This window comes from Cenococcum geophilum (genome assembly GCF_001692895.1).
Source record: "Cenococcum geophilum 1.58 unplaced genomic scaffold K441scaffold_105, whole genome shotgun sequence".
Taxonomy (NCBI): Eukaryota; Fungi; Ascomycota; class Dothideomycetes; order Gloniales; family Gloniaceae; genus Cenococcum; species Cenococcum geophilum.
This window is the reverse complement of record NW_027137663.1, coordinates 147,612-170,235: the sequence shown is the minus strand read 5'-3', so window position 1 is coordinate 170,235 and position 22,624 is coordinate 147,612. Positions and strand designations below refer to the sequence as shown.

The 22,624-nt window shown below is 32.8% G+C and overlaps 3 protein-coding genes across 3 annotated transcripts; all 3 read left to right on the top strand.

The window, feature by feature from the left end:
- Positions 1-727: 727 nt before the first annotated feature.
- K441DRAFT_597246 (uncharacterized protein) lies at positions 728-889 on the top strand (the record flags this gene model as incomplete). Its single annotated transcript, XM_067645051.1, has 1 exon — positions 728-889. A coding segment is annotated over one exon (162 nt), but the record flags the coding sequence as incomplete, so codon positions are not given.
- An 18,054-nt stretch (positions 890-18,943) lies between these two features.
- K441DRAFT_597217 (uncharacterized protein) lies at positions 18,944-19,114 on the top strand (the record flags this gene model as incomplete). Its single annotated transcript, XM_067645050.1, has 1 exon — positions 18,944-19,114. A coding segment is annotated over one exon (171 nt), but the record flags the coding sequence as incomplete, so codon positions are not given.
- A 2,722-nt stretch (positions 19,115-21,836) lies between these two features.
- On the top strand, positions 21,837-21,989 carry K441DRAFT_452887 (uncharacterized protein; the record flags this gene model as incomplete). The annotated part of the gene is made up of 1 exon (XM_067641711.1): positions 21,837-21,989. A coding segment is annotated over one exon (153 nt), but the record flags the coding sequence as incomplete, so codon positions are not given.
- Between the last annotated feature and the right edge of the window lie 635 nt (positions 21,990-22,624).

The following is a 22,624-nucleotide window of genomic DNA, read 5'->3' as shown; positions in this document are numbered from 1 at the left end:
TAATCATATAAGATAGAATTTCTAGTTTAGCCTTCTTAATATAGCGCTTAAAGTAGAGTTAAAAGTTAATAAGTACGTAAAGAAGAACCTAAAAGCTCTTAAGGATGATGTACTTTTGCTATAGGACTAGGTAAACCTTTATATAATCCACTCCTTTCTAAAACTTTTTTATTAAGCGACCCTTAAAACATAAGGTGATTCCGTATAAATTAATTAAGTTCTCCTTACTATAGATATTCTTCTTATATATATTAAGCGTGCTTTTATTACCTATAGGAAGAATAAAGACTTAGTTACTCGAATTTAACATTACTAGGAAAAGTATACTTTATACTACTAGCATACAAATAATTTACCCCTCTATGCTGCCGGGCTTATCCTCTATCCTACCTATTATATATAATATATTAAAGCGAACTAGAAGAAAGCCTGGCAGACGCCAGCCTTATAAAAGGTTAAAGAGTTTTAGGAGTAATATAAAGAGACTTATTAAGCTAAAATACCGTATAATTATATTAAAAACAATCTTCTCTAAGAATAGGAGCCTCTTAATAAGTATAATTATATTCTAGAAGGGCTTAGAAGTAACATTAGAGTAAATAAAGATAAAGATAAATATAATAATTACTGTTCTAAAGTATTGTACGATATTTAAAGCCAGTTAGCACTTTAGTGGTGGTGCCAGGATTAGCAACAAAAGAGATGGCCCCTTCTTTTATAATTTACAATTGAAATTCTTTTAATTCCTGCTATAAGCGATAAGCTAGAGAGGGTATTTTCTAGAGGACGTCGTACGATTATATGGGAAAGAATGTTACTTAGGCTAGGGAATATTAAAAGAACTAAGTGTTTAAAAAGCTGGTATAGAAGTGGTATCTCAAAAGGGTAGAAATAAACCTCTATATAAGGTAATATTTAGAAAGGCTTCTAAAAATAGTTCTTGTGGCTTTAAGTTGCTAGCAGGCAACTTCTAACGCCAAGGACGGCAAAAAACGGCAGGATAGGTGGAAATAAGGTATTACGGGTAAGTTCCGTGACAGCTGTGTATATATAGATTAGTATAAATACTTAGGCAAGGGTCTTATTAATAAAATAGCTATGGCTTAACTGTGGCTTAGCTGTGTGGCTTAACGATTATCGCGATTCTACGCACGATTCTTAGCGATTACGATTATTTTATCGATAAGAATCCCGTGATCGTTAAGACCCCTGCAATAGACAGCGACGAAGGAGATAATCGCTAATGGACTTATAAAGGCCCTGCCTAAGCAGAGGTTTCAAAGCTTTGTTAATATAATCGGAATAGTGGATATTAAGGAGCAGCTAAATGAGGAGAAGCAACTGGAGGACCTAAGGGAGAAGATTAGAGCAAGACGGAAGGATTTAGATAAGATTACGGCTTAATTAACTTATTGACGGACACGAGAAGGTGGTTAGCTTTGACCTTAAAGAGCTTAAAGCTAAGGGGGTGTGTTAGATAATCTGTATTCTCTGGAGGCGTAGTCTATGCACGAGTTACGTGCACGTGCATTGTAAATCTCTTCAGGGCCCTAGGGGCCCCCTATATCACAAAAAAAACCTCAAGTTAAGATCATCAATCAATCAACCCATTTCATCAATAAACAGCTCAATACGAGTTTCGTGACAAATTCTTTTACTAGGGAAGGCGCGTTGGCCTTAATCTGTTTATAGGTTTCTTAGGTTTGTATTTTATATCCTTTTTACTTAACAAGAAGTTTAAATTATTTAGATTGTGTTTTCTATTGCATATTATTAATTAAGTTAATAAAGTAAGAACTATTACTATTGTCAATAATTATGGGAGGTAGTAGTAGTACTTTATAAGTTATATAATTGTCTCTTAAGGGTTGCAGTAAGCTTATATAAAACATTAGGTGTATTTTTATTTTAGTTAGTAGTTTAAGCTTATAGGTATATAGGCTTAGTTTCTTTTTAAATTTAGTACAGACCTATAAATTTCTAATTAAGTTTCTTTAAAAGCCATTAAGTCTTTAAGTTTTGTGTACTTAGGTAAGCTATATTACCTTCCTTAAAGTCCTATGCGGGAGCTTATCTATTATTTGTATGCTATTCCTATAATATTTAAGCGTACGTTAATTTGCTTTATAATAGTTCTATTAACTACTTTATTTAATTAGCGAAGTTATATACGTTAATTAACTAGATCTATTTAATTATAGGTCCTATTATATTAATTTCGGGTTATAGTTTAAATCTAAATTAAGGGTTTTGTCTGTAGGTTGCGTAAAATAGCGTTACGCCTATTAATACATTTATTGTATTATTTGCAGTAAACTCAGCTAAAGGTAGCCATTTTTTCTAGTTGTCTTATAGGTAGGAGTAGTATATTTATAAGTATTATTCCATAATTATATTTGCAATTTTAGTTCAGCTATCTATCTCCGGATAAAATACAGTTAAGAGTTGTATTTAAATGCTTAATTATTTATATAGAGCTTACTAGAAGTCTAAAATAAACTAGCTTCTATAGTTAGATATTATTATATTAGGAAGTCCGCGTAGCTTAAAGACGTACTTAACAAAATATTTAGTTACTAATATTATATTAATTGAGTCTATAGGAATTATATATTATATTTTTATAAGATAGTTAACTACTACTATAATATTTGTAAACCCATTACTACTAGGCAAGTTAACTATAAAGTTAATTAAGATATCGCGCTATTTTTATATTAAAATTAGTAGTAGTTAAAGTACTCCTTGCTTTTTTATATAAGAGGGTTTTCCACGCATACACATCCTATATGCTTAAACGTATTTTTGTATATAGTTATATATTATAGGCTAGTAATATACTTATTAAACAATCTTATAAGTCTTTGTATAGCTAAGATGTCCTACTATAGGAGAGTTATATATAAATTTAAGTATTTTAAATTATAAAGGTTTGGAATTTAGGACTACTATTTTCTATTAATAGTACAATTAATTATTTTAAATTTTGCATTTAGCGAGTATAATATCCTTGTGCTATTATTTTCCTATTTAAATTACTGTTATTATATTAATTATCTATATATTATTCTTATATTTGTATTCTATTAGCTTATTAATTTCTATTTCCCATTTATTAACTTCTAATTTTTTTTTAAGTTCTATGTTTAGGAATATAGGATATAGTTTTTTAAAGCGTTTAAGGGGCAGTAAGATCCGTAATTAATTTACAATCCGTTTATCTAAAGCGTTTATAGGTAGGTTCTATAATTATTATATTAATATATTAGGCTTCTAATTAAATTTACCCAGTTAGTATATAATTTTAAAGTTAAATTATAAGAGGTATTTGGCCCAATAAATTTGGCGCTGTGTTAATTGCTTTATAGTTATAAAGTACTATAGATTCTTATGGTCCGTTAATACGCATATTAAGAATAATAATCCTTTAAGCTTAGGACGCTATTATTTAAAGCGTCTAATAATTATAAGCAGTTCCTTATTATATATCTTATAGTTTAATTTAGTAGGGGCGAGTTTCTAGGAGAGAAAGGCTACTAAACGTAGTTCGCCATTCTTATTGTATTGTAATAACACTCCCCCTAGCGCATAATCTAATAAGTCCGTTTTAATAATATGTTTAAGGTTAGGGTCAAAGTAAGTAAGAATTAGAGCAGTTGTAAAGCAATATTTTAAGTTATTAAAAACTTATTCACATCTAGCGGTCTATTTAAATTTCATATTCTTCTTTATTAGGTTTACTAACGGCTAAGCAATTTCTAAGAAGTAGTTAATAAATTATTAATAGAAATTTACAAATCCTAAAAATCCTTAAATGTCCCGTATATTGCTACGTCTTATAAGCGTTTAAGAACTATTTTAATATATTTCCAATGTTTAGAAAGCAAGGACAAGTAGATTAAGATATTATTAATATACGCGGTAATAAATATATTAAGGAATTTACGAAGCGTATTATTAACGTATTGCTAAAACGTACTAGGACCGTTCTTTATACTAAATAGCATTACTAAGTATTTAAAGAGTCCCTATTATATATAAAAAGCTATATACTTCTTATCTCCTTTATATATATAAATTTTATTAAAGGCAGTGATTATGTTAAGCTTTATAAAGTACCGTGCCTTCACTAATTAGTTAAGCGTCTCTTAAATTAAGGGAATTGGATATTAGTTTTAAATTGTAATTGCATTTAGAGCTTAATAATTAATATAGAATCTTAAGCCTCCTTTTAGCTTTTTAATAAATAGTACGGGTAAGGCGAATAGAGATTAACTAGGGCAAATAAATCCCTTTTCTAGATGCTTGTTAAGGTATTATTACATTATAAGCAGTTCTTTTTATAATATACCGTATAGCGGACTAAACTTTGGTGTTATACTAGGCTTAAGTTCTATCTTAAAATTGTACTTCTTTTAGTGCGGGGCTAGCTAGTCTATAAATTGTTTTTTAAACTTATTAATTAGGTTATAGTACTCTTTAGGTATAAAAGGTTAAGGATTAGGATACTGTTTTGGTTCTAGTGCTTTCTTAATATCTTCTATAGTTATAGTAAAGATTTTATAATCTTGTCTTTTTGCTAATAAGATAAAAGGCGCGGCCTATATTATACAAATTTTAAAAGGTTTTAACATAACATCTTTACATTCTTTACTACAATTAGCAGTTATAGATTTATTATATTAGCTTAAGGTTTATAGCAAGGGTAATTTATATTATATTAAATTTAAATAGTTATATATATGTTTATAGGGCAAATGGTTTTTTAAGTAATAAATTTAGTAATAAGTTATACGGAACTTTAGTATTTCTTTAACCTAGCTAATTAAAGGGTTGTGTTATTTTAGCCATTTATGTCTAAGTATAACTTTATATTGCTTTAAGGGTGTTATAAATAGGGAGATATATTTAAGGTATTTGCCTATCCGCATTTTTACTAGGGCGTAGTGCGTTATTTTGCTATATATTAAGGGTTTGCCATTAAAGCCTTATAGGCTTTAGGGCTTATTAAGTTTCTTTAAATTTAGGCGTTAAGTTTTCGCATAGTTTGTATTAATAAAGCCTATACTAGTAGCTCCGCTATTTATTAGGATTTATACCTTCTTCTATTTTCTAAGTATTTAAATTTTACTAAGTATATTAAGGGAGTTATGCTATATATTAGCGCTAAAAGAGCCTAGACACTTATTATTTTCCACTTTTTATCTTAAGGCGCGACTTGGCCCTAGAATAATTCATTTTCTAAGTTAACTAAAGGCGAGATACTTTATAGCGTTTAAGTACAATTTATAAAGTGGGTACAATTTAAGGAATGAGTATAACTTAAGGAATGGGTATAATTTAAGGAACGGGAGGAACTACGGCGGACCTTTTTAAAGGGGTAAGTTCGGTAATGCTTTTAAATATATCCTTTTTTACCGCATCTAAAGCATTCTCTATTTATAGCTTAAGTTCTTTATTTATTGGTTCCTAAGGGTGTATAGGATTAGGCGGCATTGGGGTCTATAGGGTTATATATAGGGCTTTTAGGTTTTGGAGATGGATTGCGCTTTAGGGTGTATACCGGTTTTGTAGAGTTTTAAATATAAAATATAATTAGCTTTAGAGAATAAGTCTGTTTATTATATTAAAGGTCCTTATTAATTTATTAATATATTATAGCAAATTTGGATAGGTCTTTCGGTAGTTCTCTACCTACTAACTAGGCTCTAATCTTATCTAAAATAGCTTATTAAAGAGCAGCAACTCTAGCGGCTTTATTCTAATTTAGCTCACTAATAAGACCTAAAAATTCCAAAAAGAAGTTAGCAAAACCTCGATTCTATTATTATAGGTTTTTAAGTTTGGTAATAGCTATATATTTGCGGCTAGCGTTATTATATATTTATTCTAGCAGAGAGATAAAGGTTTTAAAATTAATAAAAGTGCTATTATGGAAGAATGGATCTATAGTTTATATAGCGTTTTTACTTAAATAAGACATTCCATAGCTAATCTTGCTAGCCTTAGTGGGGTATAAATTATAGTTTGTTAAGAGTTTAAGATGGAGCTTAGTTATAAAGGGATATAGGTTATTTTTGTTTCTATTAAATATTAGGGGATTAGGGAGCTTTTTAGATTTTATAGTAGGTACTAGGTTCGCTATAGATGTAGGTTAAGCTACCATTACTAGTTTAGTGTTTGCATTTAACGGGTTAGGTTTAAGTACCGTTATTTTAATCTTGTTTATAGGTGTTGCTATTAGGGTCTATAACATAAATGCCTTAATATTGCGGAGTTTTTTATAGAGTGCTTCTATTAATTGCTAGTGCTAGTCTTTTAGTATAGCTCGCTGCTAAGCTAAGGCGTCTATAAAGGCTTATTGCATTATGGTTAACTGTTCCCTAACTAGGGTTATAATACTTATAGTTATTAAAAGGGATTTGGGTTTGTTTGCTATTTTAATAGTAGTTGTTTTTAACGTAATATAATATAAGGGCGCAAAGAGGCTTTAGGGAAGATTTAAAGGAATAATATTAATTCTATTTAAATCTATAGGTATATAGCTCTTATAAAGTATAAGACGTTATATAAAGAAGAGAAAGGAATATAGGAAACTTGTAACTAAATATTTAAGGTCTTAGCAGCAGACGCGTGGGCATAAGCCCACGCGGATTTTAATAGGTTTTAACTAAATTCCATTACGTTAGCGGAATTTAGTGGAATTTAATTAAGTTGGTGAAATTTAGTGAAATTCGGTAGAATTTAATTGACTTAGTAGAACTTGGCAGAATTTGATTAAAGCGTTGGAATTTATCTATTAAGTGTTTTACCAAGACATTCCTACTGTAACTGGGCTAGTCCCATTACACCCTATAAGTAAAGGCTGCATAAATATTATAGTAGTTATAGACCAACTATATAAGATAAAACACTTAATTACCTACCCTAATATATTAGCGCCTGCTATTACCCAACTATTCCTAGATTATATATAGAAACTCTATAAACTCCCTAAAATAATTATCTCTAATAAAGGCAGCTAGTTTATCTCTATATTTTAGAAAGAACTAACTACCTAACTCTATATTAAAGCACTGTTATCTATAGTATACCACCTAGAAATAGATGGTTAAATAAAATGTGTAAATGCTATAATAGAATAGTATATTTGGATATATATATTGTATTTATAGAACAACTAAATAAACTAGCCTGTATTTACTAAGTTTACTGCAAATAACTCCGTCTTAGAAACTATAAAGGTCTCCCTATTTCTGGCCAACTATAGCTAGTATCCGTAAATAGGGTGTAAACCCTTTAGTAATATTCCTTACCTAGCTTATTACGTCCTATAAGTTGTAAAAGCAAATAAATTTATAAAGAAGATAAAAGAACCATAAGAGTTTCTTACTAATAAAATAATATAGGCCTAATCTGTCTATAAAGATATAGTAAATACAAATTAAACCCTAGCACCAGCCTATTAAATTAATAACTTTGTTTAGCTAAATATAAGAAATCTAAATATAAAATAACCTACTAAAAAACTTAATTAGAAGAACCCTGGCCCTTATAAGGTTAAAAAGGTTATCTTTCCTTATGCCTACTAACTAAAGCTCCTTAATACGGTTAAAATCCACCCTATATTCTATACGTTAGTCCTCTACCCTACTGCCCCTATATTAAATGCCTTGCCTAGTGTTATAGGACGCCTCCATAACATCTTATACACGTCTACCTTTTTCTACCTATTTCCACTAACGCAGTAAAAAGAGACTGACCGCGAGACGACAATCTAATAACAATCTACCGACAATCTATGGCAATCTAATGGCATTTTGCCATATTTTGCTAAGTCCACTAAATTCTGCCAAGTTCTACCAGGACCGCTACTTAGATCCTATTCTGCTCTATGTATATATTAACTAAGCAACTAAACTAATAATATATACCCTTTCTTCCTGTTTCCTTACCTTCTCTCCTTATATAACGTCTTAACTTTATTATACAGTTTATATATATAGCTTAATAATATCTACTTCGCTATATATTATTACCACTTATACTTACTCTATAATACTATATTATATTAAAACTTTAAAAACCTACACTCTGCCCCACCCTATTTAAAATGCAGAATAACCTTAAAGCCCCTATAACGGCCGCTAATATTATATTTGCACTCTGGGAGCAATTAGTAAATATATAAAAGTCTTTTATAAATGCCCTTATATAAAATTAAGCTGCTATAGCCTAATAGTAAGCCGAATAAGAAGCACGGCACTAGAAAATAATTAAGGCCCTTTAAGAAGAAATCCGTACCCTTAAGACGCCTACGCTAAGCCCTTAAGACCAATCACCTTTACTAAAAGCCAATACGCGGAACGCGAGCCCTAAACCAGCAATAGTTATCCCACTAGTAGAACTGACTACTATATTATAATAATCTAAAAAACTACTAGACCTTTTAGTATTTACTAGCAAATAATAAGAGCTTTGGTTATTTTTAAGCCGGCTTAAAAATAAGCTAACTAGTAATGCTAATTGTTACCTAACTAAAGCTAACTAACTCTACTACGCCCTAAGTTAACTAGAAGGAGACGTAGCTAACTTTATTAAACCTTTTTAGCCAAACTTAGTATAAAGCCTAATTATACTTCTTAAAGCTATATACAGTAACCTAAACCGCTAAGCTACCGCTTAAAAGAAGATAAACCATATAACTTGAGAAAAGAAAAGTTTCCTAGTATACTTCTCTAAATTTAATTATTATATAAAGGAAATAGGCTAGAATGACTCTGTACTAATTAACAGCCTTATTAAATCTTTAAGCCCTAAACTAAAAACCTCCTTAATTAGTATAGATTTACTAGGAGCCCTTAATACCTATATAAACGTTATTAATAAACGGTATAATAATATACTACGCCTAATACCAAAGCCCGCTCCTTAATATAATATAATAACCCCGCGAATATCCACTAAGTTATTATTTTAGCCTAAGCACTTTAACGCCATAGATATTAATATAGGGACCTTAGGATACGCTCTACTAGGGTCCCCTAAATAAAAATAACGCATTAAGCTAGGCTTTTGCTTTAAATGCGGAAGCAAGGATTATATCTTAAAATACTGTTCCGTCCCTATGCCCCAACACAACTTATAAATAGCCAACGCTAACAACCATTTACTGTATTGATCCTCTAGTTACCATCCCTAATCTTTCCTTAGTTCCAGCCCCGCATTTAATAAGCACTACTTATAAAGATAAAGTTATAACTAATATTCTATAGGAACCCCTTCCCGCTTACTACTAAAAGGTATATTTTAGAGTTAAGTCGCTTTCTAGGACAGCTATATTATAGGATTTTATTAAATGCATTAAATATTACAAACCCTAACTCTTAAAATTGTAGTATAACTATTAACTGCCGTCTTTAGTAGAAAGGTTAATAGGTTAACGCTTAAGTCCTAATTAATATAAAAGCTAGCAGTATAGGATTTATTAATAAGATCTTTATGTAAAATAATAAGTTTACCCTAATACCCCTTAATCGGCATATTAATGTATTTAGATTTAATAGCAAACGCACTATCTTAGGCTGTATTACTTATATAGGGGCCCTAAGACTCTAATACCTAAACTATAAAGAATTAATTAAGCTCTTTATAACTACCCTAGGTTACCTAGTAATCCTTAAACAACCTTAAATGAAGCTATATAAGGTAACTATTAATTAGGACAACCTTAAGCTTCTATTTACCACCTTTTGTTATAAGCAAAAGTGCTTTATAACTTACTACTTAGACTTTAAACTAAAATCTAAAAAATCCACTAGGATTTACTAGTCTAAAATTTCTACTAATATCCACCCTATACCTAAAAAGTCTACCTAATTCTACCTACCTAAGAATTCCACCGAATTCCACTAACGTCCACTAAGAACCTGGAAATAATACACGACCATATAAACTAACTTTAACTACTGTACCCCAAACTAAGTAGAAGCTTAAGCTTAATATATAAAAGTACTAGAAGGACTAGTATTCTATTATAAAAAGGATACTTAAAGAACCTAAACCTAAATCTGACACTAACTCTGTACTTAATATTAAACTTAAATCTAAATAAGAAACCATATAAGAAACCAAGAACAATTTAAGCTCTCTTAACACCTTAGATATCTACATAATTAGAGCAACCCTATTAGTATAACTCGCCAGAAAATTAAAATATATAATCTTTGCTATTATAATAGCCGATATTAAGAAGGCCTTAATACTAAAGAAGCACACTAACCCTGCTATAAAAGTACCAGTAGAATACCATAATTATTTAGATATATTCTTATAAAGGGAAGCTAATAAGCTACTGGAATGCCGTCTATATAACTATAAGATTGTAGTTAAAAAAGGAAAATATTCTAGATTTAGACCCTTATATAGGATGTTTTAAAATAAACTCTAAGTACTATAGAAGTACTTAGATAAATATTTAAATAAAGGATTTATTAGAGTAAGTTCTTTACCTATAGCTATACTAGTAATCTTTATTACGAAACCTGGTGGCGGTCTGCGCTTCTATATAGACTACTAAGCTCTTAACGCTATTACTGTTAAGAACTAATACCCAATCCTATTAATTTAAGAGACACTAAACTAATTAAGTAAGGCTCGCTTCTATACAAAGCTTAATATTATCTACACATTTAACCGCCTCTATATCGCGAAAGAAGACAAATAGCTTACTATATTTTATACTTAATACGGATTATTTAAATACTTAGTAATGCCATTTAGCCTTATAAACGCCCTAAGTTTATTCCAATACTTTATAAATAATACCCTATGTCTATACCTAGACGTCTTTTATATTACTTATATTAACGACATCTTAATATATAGTAATAATCTGGCTAAATACTGAAAATATATTAAACTGGTTCTATAAGCCTTGCGCGAAGTTAGTCTATAATTAGATATAGATAAATGCGAGTTCTATAAAACGGAAGTCCTATATTTTAGACTTATTATTTCTATAGATGGCATATAAATAGACCCTAAGAAAGTTAAAGCAATTATAAACTAGTAAGAACCTAAAAATATTAAGGACGTAAGGGCCTTTATAGGCTTTACTAACTTCTACTAATAATTTATTAATAACTTCTCCGCTCTAGTTTTACCCCTTATAGCCTTAACCTAAAAGGATAAAGCTTTTATCTTTAATAAGGAATATAAGAAGGCCTTTACTTACCTAAAGGTTATATTTACTACTACACCTATACTTTAGCACTTTAACCTAGACCAAATAAGTATTATAGAAGCTAATTTATCTAATTATATTACTAGAGGCATTCTGTCTTAATATAATAAGGAAGGAGTATTACACCCTATAGTATACTTCTTAAAACAACTAAGCCTAGCTAAATGCAATTATAAGATCTATAATAAGGAATTACTGGCTATTATTAAATGCTTTAAGCAATAGTGACTAGAACTAGAAGAAACTAAATTCCTAATTAAAGTTTTTAGTAACTATAAGAACCTATAGTACTTTATAACTATAAAATAGCTAAACCACTATTAAGCCCGCTAGTTAGAATATCTATCCTAATTCTAATTTTTAATTATATACCGCCTAGGCGTTTAAGGCTAGAAGCCTAATACCCTAACCTAACGTTTATAAAACGTACCAGCTTAAAAAGAAGCGCACTTCTACCATAATTAGACTCTACTCCGCCCTAAGATATTTAATCCCCCTATTAAAGATCTTATAGTACACGCTCTTAAAATAACTCTATTAAAAAAGAAAATGGAGATCTAACTGCCGGTTTTAGAGGGTTCTGTCGCTGTTTTTAGAGGTCGCGTTGCTAAAACTTCTTACCGCCCTAAGCCTCTTGCTTACCAGTCTAACGTTAAGCCTCTCGCTTACCGCCCTATGCCCCTTACTTTTTAATAGGTAGACTATAATCCTTTTACGCGCCTGGCGCTAAAGCTATATATACTCTATAGCTTTTACCTCTAATCCGTTTAATCTAGGCCTTATTTCTCTTATTCTCTACCCTCCCATCTCCTTAACCCTATATTACTCTTTAGACCCTTCCTACCGTTATTACCCTCTAGGTCCCTCCTATTATTACTACCCTAAGTTCTTTTCTAGCTCCCTAGAATGCGGCGCGCTTAATTATTAAATTATAGCTTATTATCTAATATTACTAATAATAAGTATATAGATATAGATAGCGACGGTAATAGCTATAGGACAGAACTAACCGTCTTTAATAGTAATACTAATAGTAATACTAATAGTAACGCCGACTATAACGCTAATAGTAGTATTAACTATAACGCTAATAGCATTGCTAGATCTAACGATGCTTACGAAGTATCTACTTAAGCATAGCTTTATAAGGATTAAAACTATCTACTAAAATACTACCTTAAATAGTTAGAAGAGTTTAAGGAATCTAATTTTATAACGCAGAACTACGCTAAGTGTAGTATAAATCTCCTTAACCGCATTAAAGATTAATAGTATTAGTAAGTAATAACCTATTCTATAGCTTTCTTTTAGGCTTAACCTAGAGCTAATAATTCCTAGATACTGCACCTATATAAAGAAAGACCCTAAGAAAACGTACTAAGTCCTCTTACTTTGGCTACTTTATAGCTTTTTTAACTAGCTCCTAAATTAGAAATAATGGAAGGGGGGTAGAAAATAGTGCGGGATAAAGCTTTCTAGCTCGCTTGGTATATACTAGTACTATCGCCTTATATATAAGAGAGTAACCAGTAGGAAAATTACTGGTAAATTAACCCGCTAGATATATAAGGTAATTACGTTCCTAGTTAACCCTTTAGCCTAGTAAAGTAAGGTAGAGCTAAAATATCTTTTCTAGGTACTTTGGAAACTGGTAGAGAAATATAGCTTATGTAATAAAAAGTAAGAAAAACCCGTTATAGACGTAAAGGATCTTACCCTAGTTTTTAAAACCAACTTAGTTACAACCAAAAAAAGATATATAATTAGGCGACATTAGATACAAGTCTATTCCTTACTATAGTTAGGCCTTTATACTATAAGCCAACCTAAAGCTCTTTTTAACCTATGCTACTAATATATAATAATTACATTTATTTACGACCTAGAAGGCGGGCCTTATAAGATTATACCTAAGTTTATATTTAAATTTATTAACAAAAGTTCTTGCACCTTCCTAATTAGGAAGTTTCAAACTGACGTACGCGCAAGCATGGGTGCGTATTTTACAGCCTACGTAGCGTATACTAGAGTCTACACAGCGTATATTAAGGCACGCAAACTTTAAATATTAATTTACTAGCCTAATACTATATATAATAAAAATTCTCTGTTAGATTTTTAATTTATACTTAGTAAGATAATATATAAAAATATAAAAAGCAGTAATAAGTATTATTATTCCTAAAACTTCCTAATTAGGAAGGTGCAAGAACTTTTGTTAGGGACCTCCGTATGTTCCCTTTCTACCCTATTCCTTTCCTTACATTTATAAAGAACTAGTAATACTTTCCCAATTCCTAAGATTATCTTTAACCCTTCGCTTATTTTTAGCCCTTATATCTTTCTCCTAGGCCTTCTTTTTACTAATAAAGCTTTTACGGCCCTTAATCTAACGTCTATAAAGTAGCTTAGTAAGCTATATATAGAGCCTAGGCGTAATAAGTTACCACTACTACTCTATTTAGACCTAGATAATATCCCTGTATTTTAGCGATTAATTAAAAACCCCTACGGCTATAAGGTCTTACTTAACCAGCCTTTACTATACTTAACTCTTTTACCCTAGATTAAGGACCTTAGCGTAATTACGGGATTTTAGTAGGTTGCGCGCCTATGTAGTCTCCGTTACGGCGTAGGTAAGGTATTTAATAAAATTAGTAAGTTCTATTATATAGAGCTAGTTCTACTAAAACCTTTTTAACGCCTATACTACCTAGGTAATATAAGTAACGCCTTTTAGAACCTAATAATATAGCACGCCGACGCTTAAACATTTCTAAAGTACTACCTTCCGTAGCGTGTTGGCGTAAATATATAGGCAATCGTTTAAGGCTTAGAGCCTTAAGAAAAGTTAATAAAAGTAGTATACCAAATAAGCCAATTAATTAACCCGCGGCGGCTATAGCACCTAATAATAGAATAATCCTTATCGGTAAACGAGAACCCGCGTATTCGTTCTTTAATTAAAGTTTAAAATAAGCTAAAGCTTAGCCTTAAGCGCAAAACTATAAAAAGCATAGAATACTAAAAGCTTAGCTAAGAAATTATAAATAAAAGGCAATATTAAAGAAATGCGCTATTGGAAAATATTAAGAAGAATTAGGACAATAAATAAGCTATAATTAATATTAAGCGGTAACTTTCCAGGGTTATATTTAGTGAGGATATTAAAGTAACCTTAAAATCTAGTGATAATAGATTGGTTAAATATAAACGCCTTATTAAAGTAATTATAACGCTACCTGGTACGTTACTAGAAGATAAGATATATAAATATAATAATGCCATTAATACGGTTATAGATTACTGTAATATTAAGGAAGGTAGAGCGTATTAGCTAAATTATCGCTAGAGATAGTTTAGGATAGGTATCGCCCTTAGCTAAGTTAAGATTAAAGAAGATGCTAAGATTTTAAAAGCGGCTAAAGTGCTAGAGAGGGCAAAGTTATCCTTATATAAGGAGAAAAGACTAAAAATATACTTTATCTGCCTTAGGAATAAAAAGCTCGCAATTAGTAAGCGTATATATAGGTTTTATACTCTAACTGCTCTTACGAAGCATTTTTAATAAGCGCATCTCTCTAAACTCCTAAAGTAGGGTAAGATTAAATATAACGTTTATAAAGTAACCCTTAAGCATAAAATGCATCTTTAGAACTATATATATAGTATATATAGAACCTTTTCCTAGTTATTACGCGCTTATCTTATTATTCTTTACCACTTTTTATTTTATTTTAGTTTATTATTATCCAATCCTGTTCCAGTATTTAGTAGAATAGATATAATGACTAAGATTTTATAATTCGTCTAAGGGGGTAAGGGGTAGTAGGTAAGGTGAGGGTGAGGTAAGGGTAAGGTAAAGGATAAAGTAAAGGATAAGATAAAGGGTAGGGTAAGGGGTAGTTATATACTTTACCTTAGGTAAACTAGTTTTAGTAAAGAGCTATTAGAGTTTAAATTCTATATAGATAATATAGCTCCAACCCGTAAGTAAATAAGGGGGAAATTATACCCATTCTAATTAGTATATAACTATACGTAATAGCAAGCTAAGGTAAAACTAGAAAGCTTAATTAGAGATTGCTTTAAAGCGGACTAATCTAAAACGGACTACTTAAGCCTATAAGCGAGAGAGGTATTATAGGCTAAGAAACGACTTAGGAATATAATACTAATTAAACTTTGCCTAATATAGCTTAATAGAGTATAGAGCCTTAATCTAAGCTACGGGAACGCATTACCCTATTATATAACCACTAATAATAGGCATGACGCTAGGTAGACTATCCCACTATAGGTTTAGGGGGGATACCCTAAGAGGGTATTTTCACTAGTTGGTTCTAGGCGCCACGACCGTATACTTTCTATAGCTGGTATATTTTTTAAGCTGTATATTTTTTATAGGCCGCCATTATTACGGCTAGTAATCCTATAAAAGCGATCTAATAGATCAAGTAGCAATAAAAGGCTATATTATAAATAGACTAAGGTTAGAAGCTATAAAGGTAGCGGGTATAGACTATATATAGAGAAAAGGGGGCGCTAAGGCCCTAGGTCCTTGGCGCTACGTAACTATAAGACGGTATAAAGTATAAATTGTATAAACCGTTATAGCTATTACTAGTACCTAGCTCCTAGAAGTCTAAGGCTCCTAAGATACTATTTCTAGGACCTAAAGACTTCTAGGAGCTTAATAGGTATAGGAAGTATAAGGAGAATACTAGGCGTATTATCCTAGAGTGCTAAAATCTAGCCCTTATTAAATTTAGTCTTCTATTTATAGGAGGCGAATTTTATAGGGCGTCTAAAACGGGCACCTAAAGCCTTAACAGTTATTAGTAAAACTGGCTTCGCCTATTCCCCTGGGGCTTTATTCCCCTAGGGCTTCGTTCCCCTAGGGCTTTGTTCCTTTAGGGCTTCGTTTCCCTATGGCTTTGTTCCCCTAGGGCTTCGTTCCCCTAGGGCTTTGTTCCCCTAGGGCTTCGTTCCCTTAGGGCTTCGTTCCCCTAGGGCTTCGTTTCCCTAGGGCTTCTTTCCCTACGCTTTCTCTCCCCTTAGCCTCTAAGCTCGCTAAGATCTACCCTTATACGCGGCACCTAGGTGTAGTTTATAAGTTCTGTTAAGGCACTAAGGCAGAAATTATTAATTAGGCCTATACTATTAAAATATAAACCAAATTAGCTAAAAAAAAGCCGTGAATATAATAGTAAAGGCCTTACTTTAGCCCTATAAAATATAGATAATAATAAAAAAGGTCTTTATTATAGATATATTAATAGTAATTCAAATTTAGTGGGTGTAGTAAGACTGTACTTATAAACTGCACCCTAGTAGCGGGGTAAACCAAAAGTATAAATTATACTTTTGGCTTACTAACGACGCTAAGAATGCTAATATAATATCTCGGCGTATATCTAAGCACGTATTAAACCCTAGCCATAAACTGGTTGTTAAGAAATCTACCTCTAAAAATGGATGCTTTGCGCCTTATTTTAAGGGTTAGGAAGTTTAAGGATAGAAAAAGCTTATATTACTATTTTACAGCTAAACACTTTCTGCCACTAACGCCATAAAAATAAGGGTATGGCCAGAGCGGCTCAGCCACCCTCTCTACTAGTAGTGGCAATGTTCTCACATCTAAAGCGCTCTACTACTGTTAGAAATATTCCTCACCTTACTTACGCAGCTTAACTGTCCTATTAGCGCCATTCTCGATCAGCGGCTTAAATACCGCCTTATATCCTCCTTCTAAAGCCGCCCAGAGTGCGTTGCCGTAGTATCCACCAATTAATTACGCTCTATGCCGTTTATATAGCGACATAAAGGCCTTTCTACTTTTTTTCTATAGGTGTATCTTAAATATTAAGCCTGTACTAGCCTCGATAGGGGCTAAACTACACTTATAACACATCCATTTCCACTTCTTGCTTTAGCCTTTCTTAAGGCTAATATAGCCTCTTTAGTCGCGGTTAGGCTCTTGTTATACTCTTATTAGGCCATTAGGGCACTAACTAAAATTTAAAACACGAGTTATTAATTAGGTGTCGTCTCCTCTCCTCCTTTTAAGTAAAGAAAGAACGAGGTCCAGATTATAGAAGAGGTAGTAAAGCCGCCATAGGAACAAACCAAGCGGAAAGAAGTAATAATAGTTCTACTTAAGTCGGAGGCGCGCGTATACCGCTGGGGACATTCATTCTAGCCGAAAGAAAGGGTCTAAATAGCTTCCAATTGGATAAAGATATAGAGACTTTAGGGTTAATCTAAGGCGAGGGATATAATGTTAAAGTTGAATAGAAGTTGCCTATAAATAAACTTTGACGTTATATATAACTAACGCGCATTTACTATTAGGACCCGAATACCCCTTAGAGGCCTTTAATTAGCTTAGGTGTTTACGGTAGTTTACGCCCGGTTTATGTCATTAAGAGCCTCCCTAGGTCTAATCTATATAATAAACCCTATACATCTTTATTTAATATTTCTTACTAATAAACGAGTAGGTTAAACGTAGTCCGCTATAATAAATGCCGGAGTCGCGTCTACTATAGTTAGTAGTTAGCACTGTAAGGAATTATTTGATATATATATATATAGTATTAGGCATTAAAAGGTATAAACCTAGCTTCTACCCTCCGCTTTATAAACTAGAAGTAAATAAGGTAACTATATAGAGATAAGCGGTTGCCTAATAAGAATGTATTAAGCTTATAAGCTGTGTCTAATTCTTTAGTATTAGAGAAAGACAACATAGTTACACTATTCTACTACTTTATATAGGCTTACCGGTTCTCCTTTAGGAACTAATATGGCGACAATATACCTTCTAGATAATTAAGAACGCCGGAGGGTACGTAATGAGAAGGGTAAAAATGGCGACAATAGCTTTGACAGATAAGGTCATCTTAGCAATAGGCTTAGTAGTTAAGAGCGCTTACAATTTAGCTGCTAAAGAGAGTCGTCATAGGCGTAAGGGAGTAGTTTATATACAAACTGTAAGAATTGGTATACGCTTATAATTAGGATACGACTAAATTATTAACTCGGGCTGTCGAGATTGACTGCTTGTAGATTTTGGGAATTACCTATGTCGGATAAAATACATAGTAAAAGGATGGTAGCAGTGCGGCGTAAGTAAGATTTTGGAAATGACGAATAGGAAACCTAATCACTCTTAGTGGAATTTGGCGCGGGGGCTAAGTTCTAGTATGGCCGGGTTGCCGCAGATTCTAAAAACAGCTAATAAACGGAAGAGCGCTCCTGAGAACATTCTAGTATTAGCTAATTATCTCGCGGTGCAAATGCAGCCTATAACTGTTTCATTACGACTATACTGGCGTCACCGAGCGGACCGTATGCGGATATAAATACTTATTCTAATCTACGAGAAATCCTTATAAATCTAAATCCGTATTTACTCCTCATTAAGCTTCTTATCTTCGTACTAGGCGTAATTTATTATGCCCACCAACCTCACTAAAGATAACTGGAATTCGCGCTAGGATATTATTCGGTCCCTCTACCTTACTAAAAATAGAAGGCTTTAAGGGCCCGGCGGCGTAATATAGGAAATGTTAACGAAATATAGGTTCGACGCCACGTAAGAAACTCCCCTCTAAGTCATTATCTTAAGAGCCGCTAATAATAACCTTAAGGAAAGCCCAGTATGAGAGACGCTTTAGGAAGTAGGGGTTTTGAAAAAATAAGAAAAGGAATATCTGGGAGGGTATTACACTTAAGGTTGCAAAAAGAAAGAGATATAGTAAAGAGAGTGAGGTGTGGATTGGCCGTGATATTGTTCCCGTAAAGAAGTTAAGGAAGGAGCTCTGGCGATATGGCTATAAGGCAGCATTTCCGTATAGATTTTAAAGTAATTACTATATTTTAAGGCCTCCTAACGACGAATATAGAATGTTTATACTTTAGCAGCGCTAACTCTAAAGACACCTAAAGGAATCTATATCTACACTCTAGCCTTATAATACACGGCTTTATTATACAACCTCCCTTAGTTATGGTTTCTATCTACGATAGAGTCTAAGGGTTTGTATATTACTAGTCTTAGTCTTTTATCTACTAAGTTAATACTATACTAGTTAGCCCTTATCTAGATCTTACCACTATTACCACTAATATAGTTAGTTTTACTATCAGCATAACGGTTCCATTATAGCCGAAAAGCCTACTAATGCCCTTAGGGTTAGAAGGGATAACTTCTATCCTACGGACCTGGGCTACTACTACAACCCTTATAAGTTAATCGAACATCCTCTAGTACGTCTATAATTACCTATAGGCTATAATCCTAGGAGATTTTAATACTAAGGTAAATATAGGCAATGAAAATATGCGCGGGCTTATTAGGGTAGACAAGAATATCCAATACTTTAGCCTAGTAGTATATTTACTAACCAATAGTATGTTGGACATTAAGAAAGCTACTAAGATAGCCAAACTTTTCCAGAATAGGAGAAGCCTACAGCTTCTAAAATCTCTACTATTAATATAGAATCTAACAGTAAAAGCGTTTGTAGAAAAGCTATTTCTATACGCAATAATATTTAGATATCCTAGAATTATATAGGAATATATAAATATAGGGGTAGATCCTAACTTACGGTTACTAGGACGATCCGCTCTTTAGTATATTGCTAAAAAGGACAATATTAAGCTGGTTTAAGTACTTATTAATACTAGTATAGATGTTAACGCCCTACCGGCGGATAAGTAGGGAGGAACCGCCCTTTAAGCGATAGCTAAGAACGGCAACATTAAGCTAGTTAATATTCTTCTTAATACCAGTATAGATGTAAACGCCCCGCTAGCAAATTAGGGTAAAAGAACCGCCCTCTAAGCGGCAGCTAAGAATAGCAATATTAAGCTAGTTAAAGTTCTTCTCAATACTAGTATAGATATTAACGCACGGCTAAAGTATTGGGGTGGAAGAACCGCCCTTTAAGTAGTAGCTAAGATAAATAATATCGAGCTAGTTAAAGTTCTTCTTAATACCGGTATAGATGTAAACGCCCTACTAGCGGATTTAGTTAGAATTACTGCCCTTTAAGGGGTAGCTAAGAATAGTAATATTAAGCTAATTAAAGTTCTTTTTAATACTGGTATAGATATAGACGCCTAGCTAGGTATAAGAACCGCCCTTAAAGTAGTAACTAAGAACGGTAATATTAAGCTAGTTAATGTTTTGCTTAATACTAGTGTAAATATAGACGCCTAGCTAAATATAAAAACCGCCCTTTAAGTAGCAGCTAAAAAAGGTAATATTAAGCTAGTTAATGTTCTACTTAATACTAGTGCAAATATTAACGCCCCACTAGCGGATAAGTTAGGAAGAACCGCTCTTTAAGGGGCAGCTAAGAAGGATAACATTAAGCTAGTTAAAGTTCTTCTTAATACCAGTGTAAATGTTAACGCCCCGCCAGCGGATTTAGATGGAATTACCGCCCTCTAAGCGGTAGCTAAGAGCGGCAATATTAAGCTGGTTAATGTTCTTCTTAATACTGGTGTAGATATAGACGCCTAGCTAAATAAAAGAACCACCCTCTAAGCGGTAGCTAAGAATGACAATATTAAGCTAGTTAAAGTTCTTTTTAATACTAGTGTAGATATAGATACCTAATTAGATAAAAGAACTACCCTTTAAATAGTAGCTAAGAAGGGTAATATTGAGCTAGTTTAAGTTCTTCTCAATACCAGTATAGATATTAACGCCCCGCTAGCGGATTGGGGTGGAATTACCGCCCTCTAAGTAGTAGCTAAGAAGGATAATATTAAGCTAGTTAAAGTTCTTCTTAATACCAGTGTAGATATTAACGCCCCACTAGCGGATTGGGATGGAATTACCGCCCTTTAAGCAGCAGCTAGGAAGAACAATATTAAGCTAGTTAAAGTTCTTCTTAATACTAGTATAGACGTAAACGTCTAGCTAGGGAGAGGAACCGCCCTCTAAGTAGTAGCTAAGAACGATAATATTAAGCTAGTTAAAGTTCTGCTTAATACTGGTGCAGATATTAACGCCTAGCTAGGTAGAAGAACCGCCCTCTAAGTAGTAACTAAAAACGATAATATTGGGCTAGTTAATGTTCTGCTCGATATCGGTGTAAATATTAACGCCTTGCCAAAGTATTAGGATAGAAGAACCGCCCTCTAAGTAGTAGTTAAGAAGAACAATATTAAGCTAGTTAAAGTTCTACTTAATACTAGTATAGATATTAACGCCTAGCTAGGTAAAAGAACCGCCCTCTAAGCGGTAACTAAGAACGACAATATTAAGCTAGTTAATGTTCTTCTCAATACTAGTATAAATATTAACGCCCCGCTAAAGTATTAGGGTAAAAGAACTGCCCTTTAAGCGGTAGTTAAAAAGGGTAATATTAAGCTAGTTAAAGTTCTGCTCAATACCGGTATAGATATTAACGCCCCGCCAACGGATAAGGGTGGAAAAACCGCCCTCTAAACGGCAGCTAAGAAGGGTAATATTAAGCTAGTTTAGGTTCTTCTCATTACTAGTGCAGATATTAATGCCCTAGCGGTAAATACTGCTAGGGTGACCTTACTTTAGGCCACTGCTCTTAATGGCTTTATTAAAGTTGCTATAATACTTCTTAATGCTAGTGCTGATATAAATAGCAATAGAGCCTTAAAATATAGAAGAACCGCTTTAGAAGGAGCTGCTAAGCATAGGCGTATAGATATGGTGCAGTTACTGCTTAATGCTAGTTATAGGAAAGGGAATATACAATATAAAGGAGCGCTCTAACTAGCCTTAAATAACGGATATAATGCCGTTAAAAGGCTTATCGAGGCCTATTATAAAGGCGGCAATATAGGGGATTAGTATTAAATATATATAGTTTAGCTAGTATAACCAAAATAGGTAGTAAACGTTCCATTCTTTAGCCGCGGCCAGCTTTAAAGGACTGCGACTATGCTAGCTGGCATATTTATTAAATGATACTTAAAGGAGCGAGGGGGGAGGTAATAGTGGGGTAGGGGAGTGCAAAGTAGCTTAGCCTAAGCGATTTAATATTATATAGCTAAGTAAGCGTGTTTAAAATATTTAACAGTACTAAAGACAATTCGGCACTTAATGTCGCCACCGCTAAGAGGGAGGGCGGCCGACCTGCTCCGGCTATAGGGTTGTAAGGATCTACTTTAAAGATAAAGGATAGAGAAAGTAGAGAAAATGGGCAACTTTAATTGGCCTTAGAACTGTTATAGTTATAGCGTTATAGCAGTAAGGTATTACTACTAGCCGCAGTCCCCACTAATGCCTATACTTGGCGGTCTAGTGTAATACGGTTGCTAAGTTAACTGGCTAGTTCTCACGAGTTTATATAACCGCTTAACTTCCCAATACGGCCT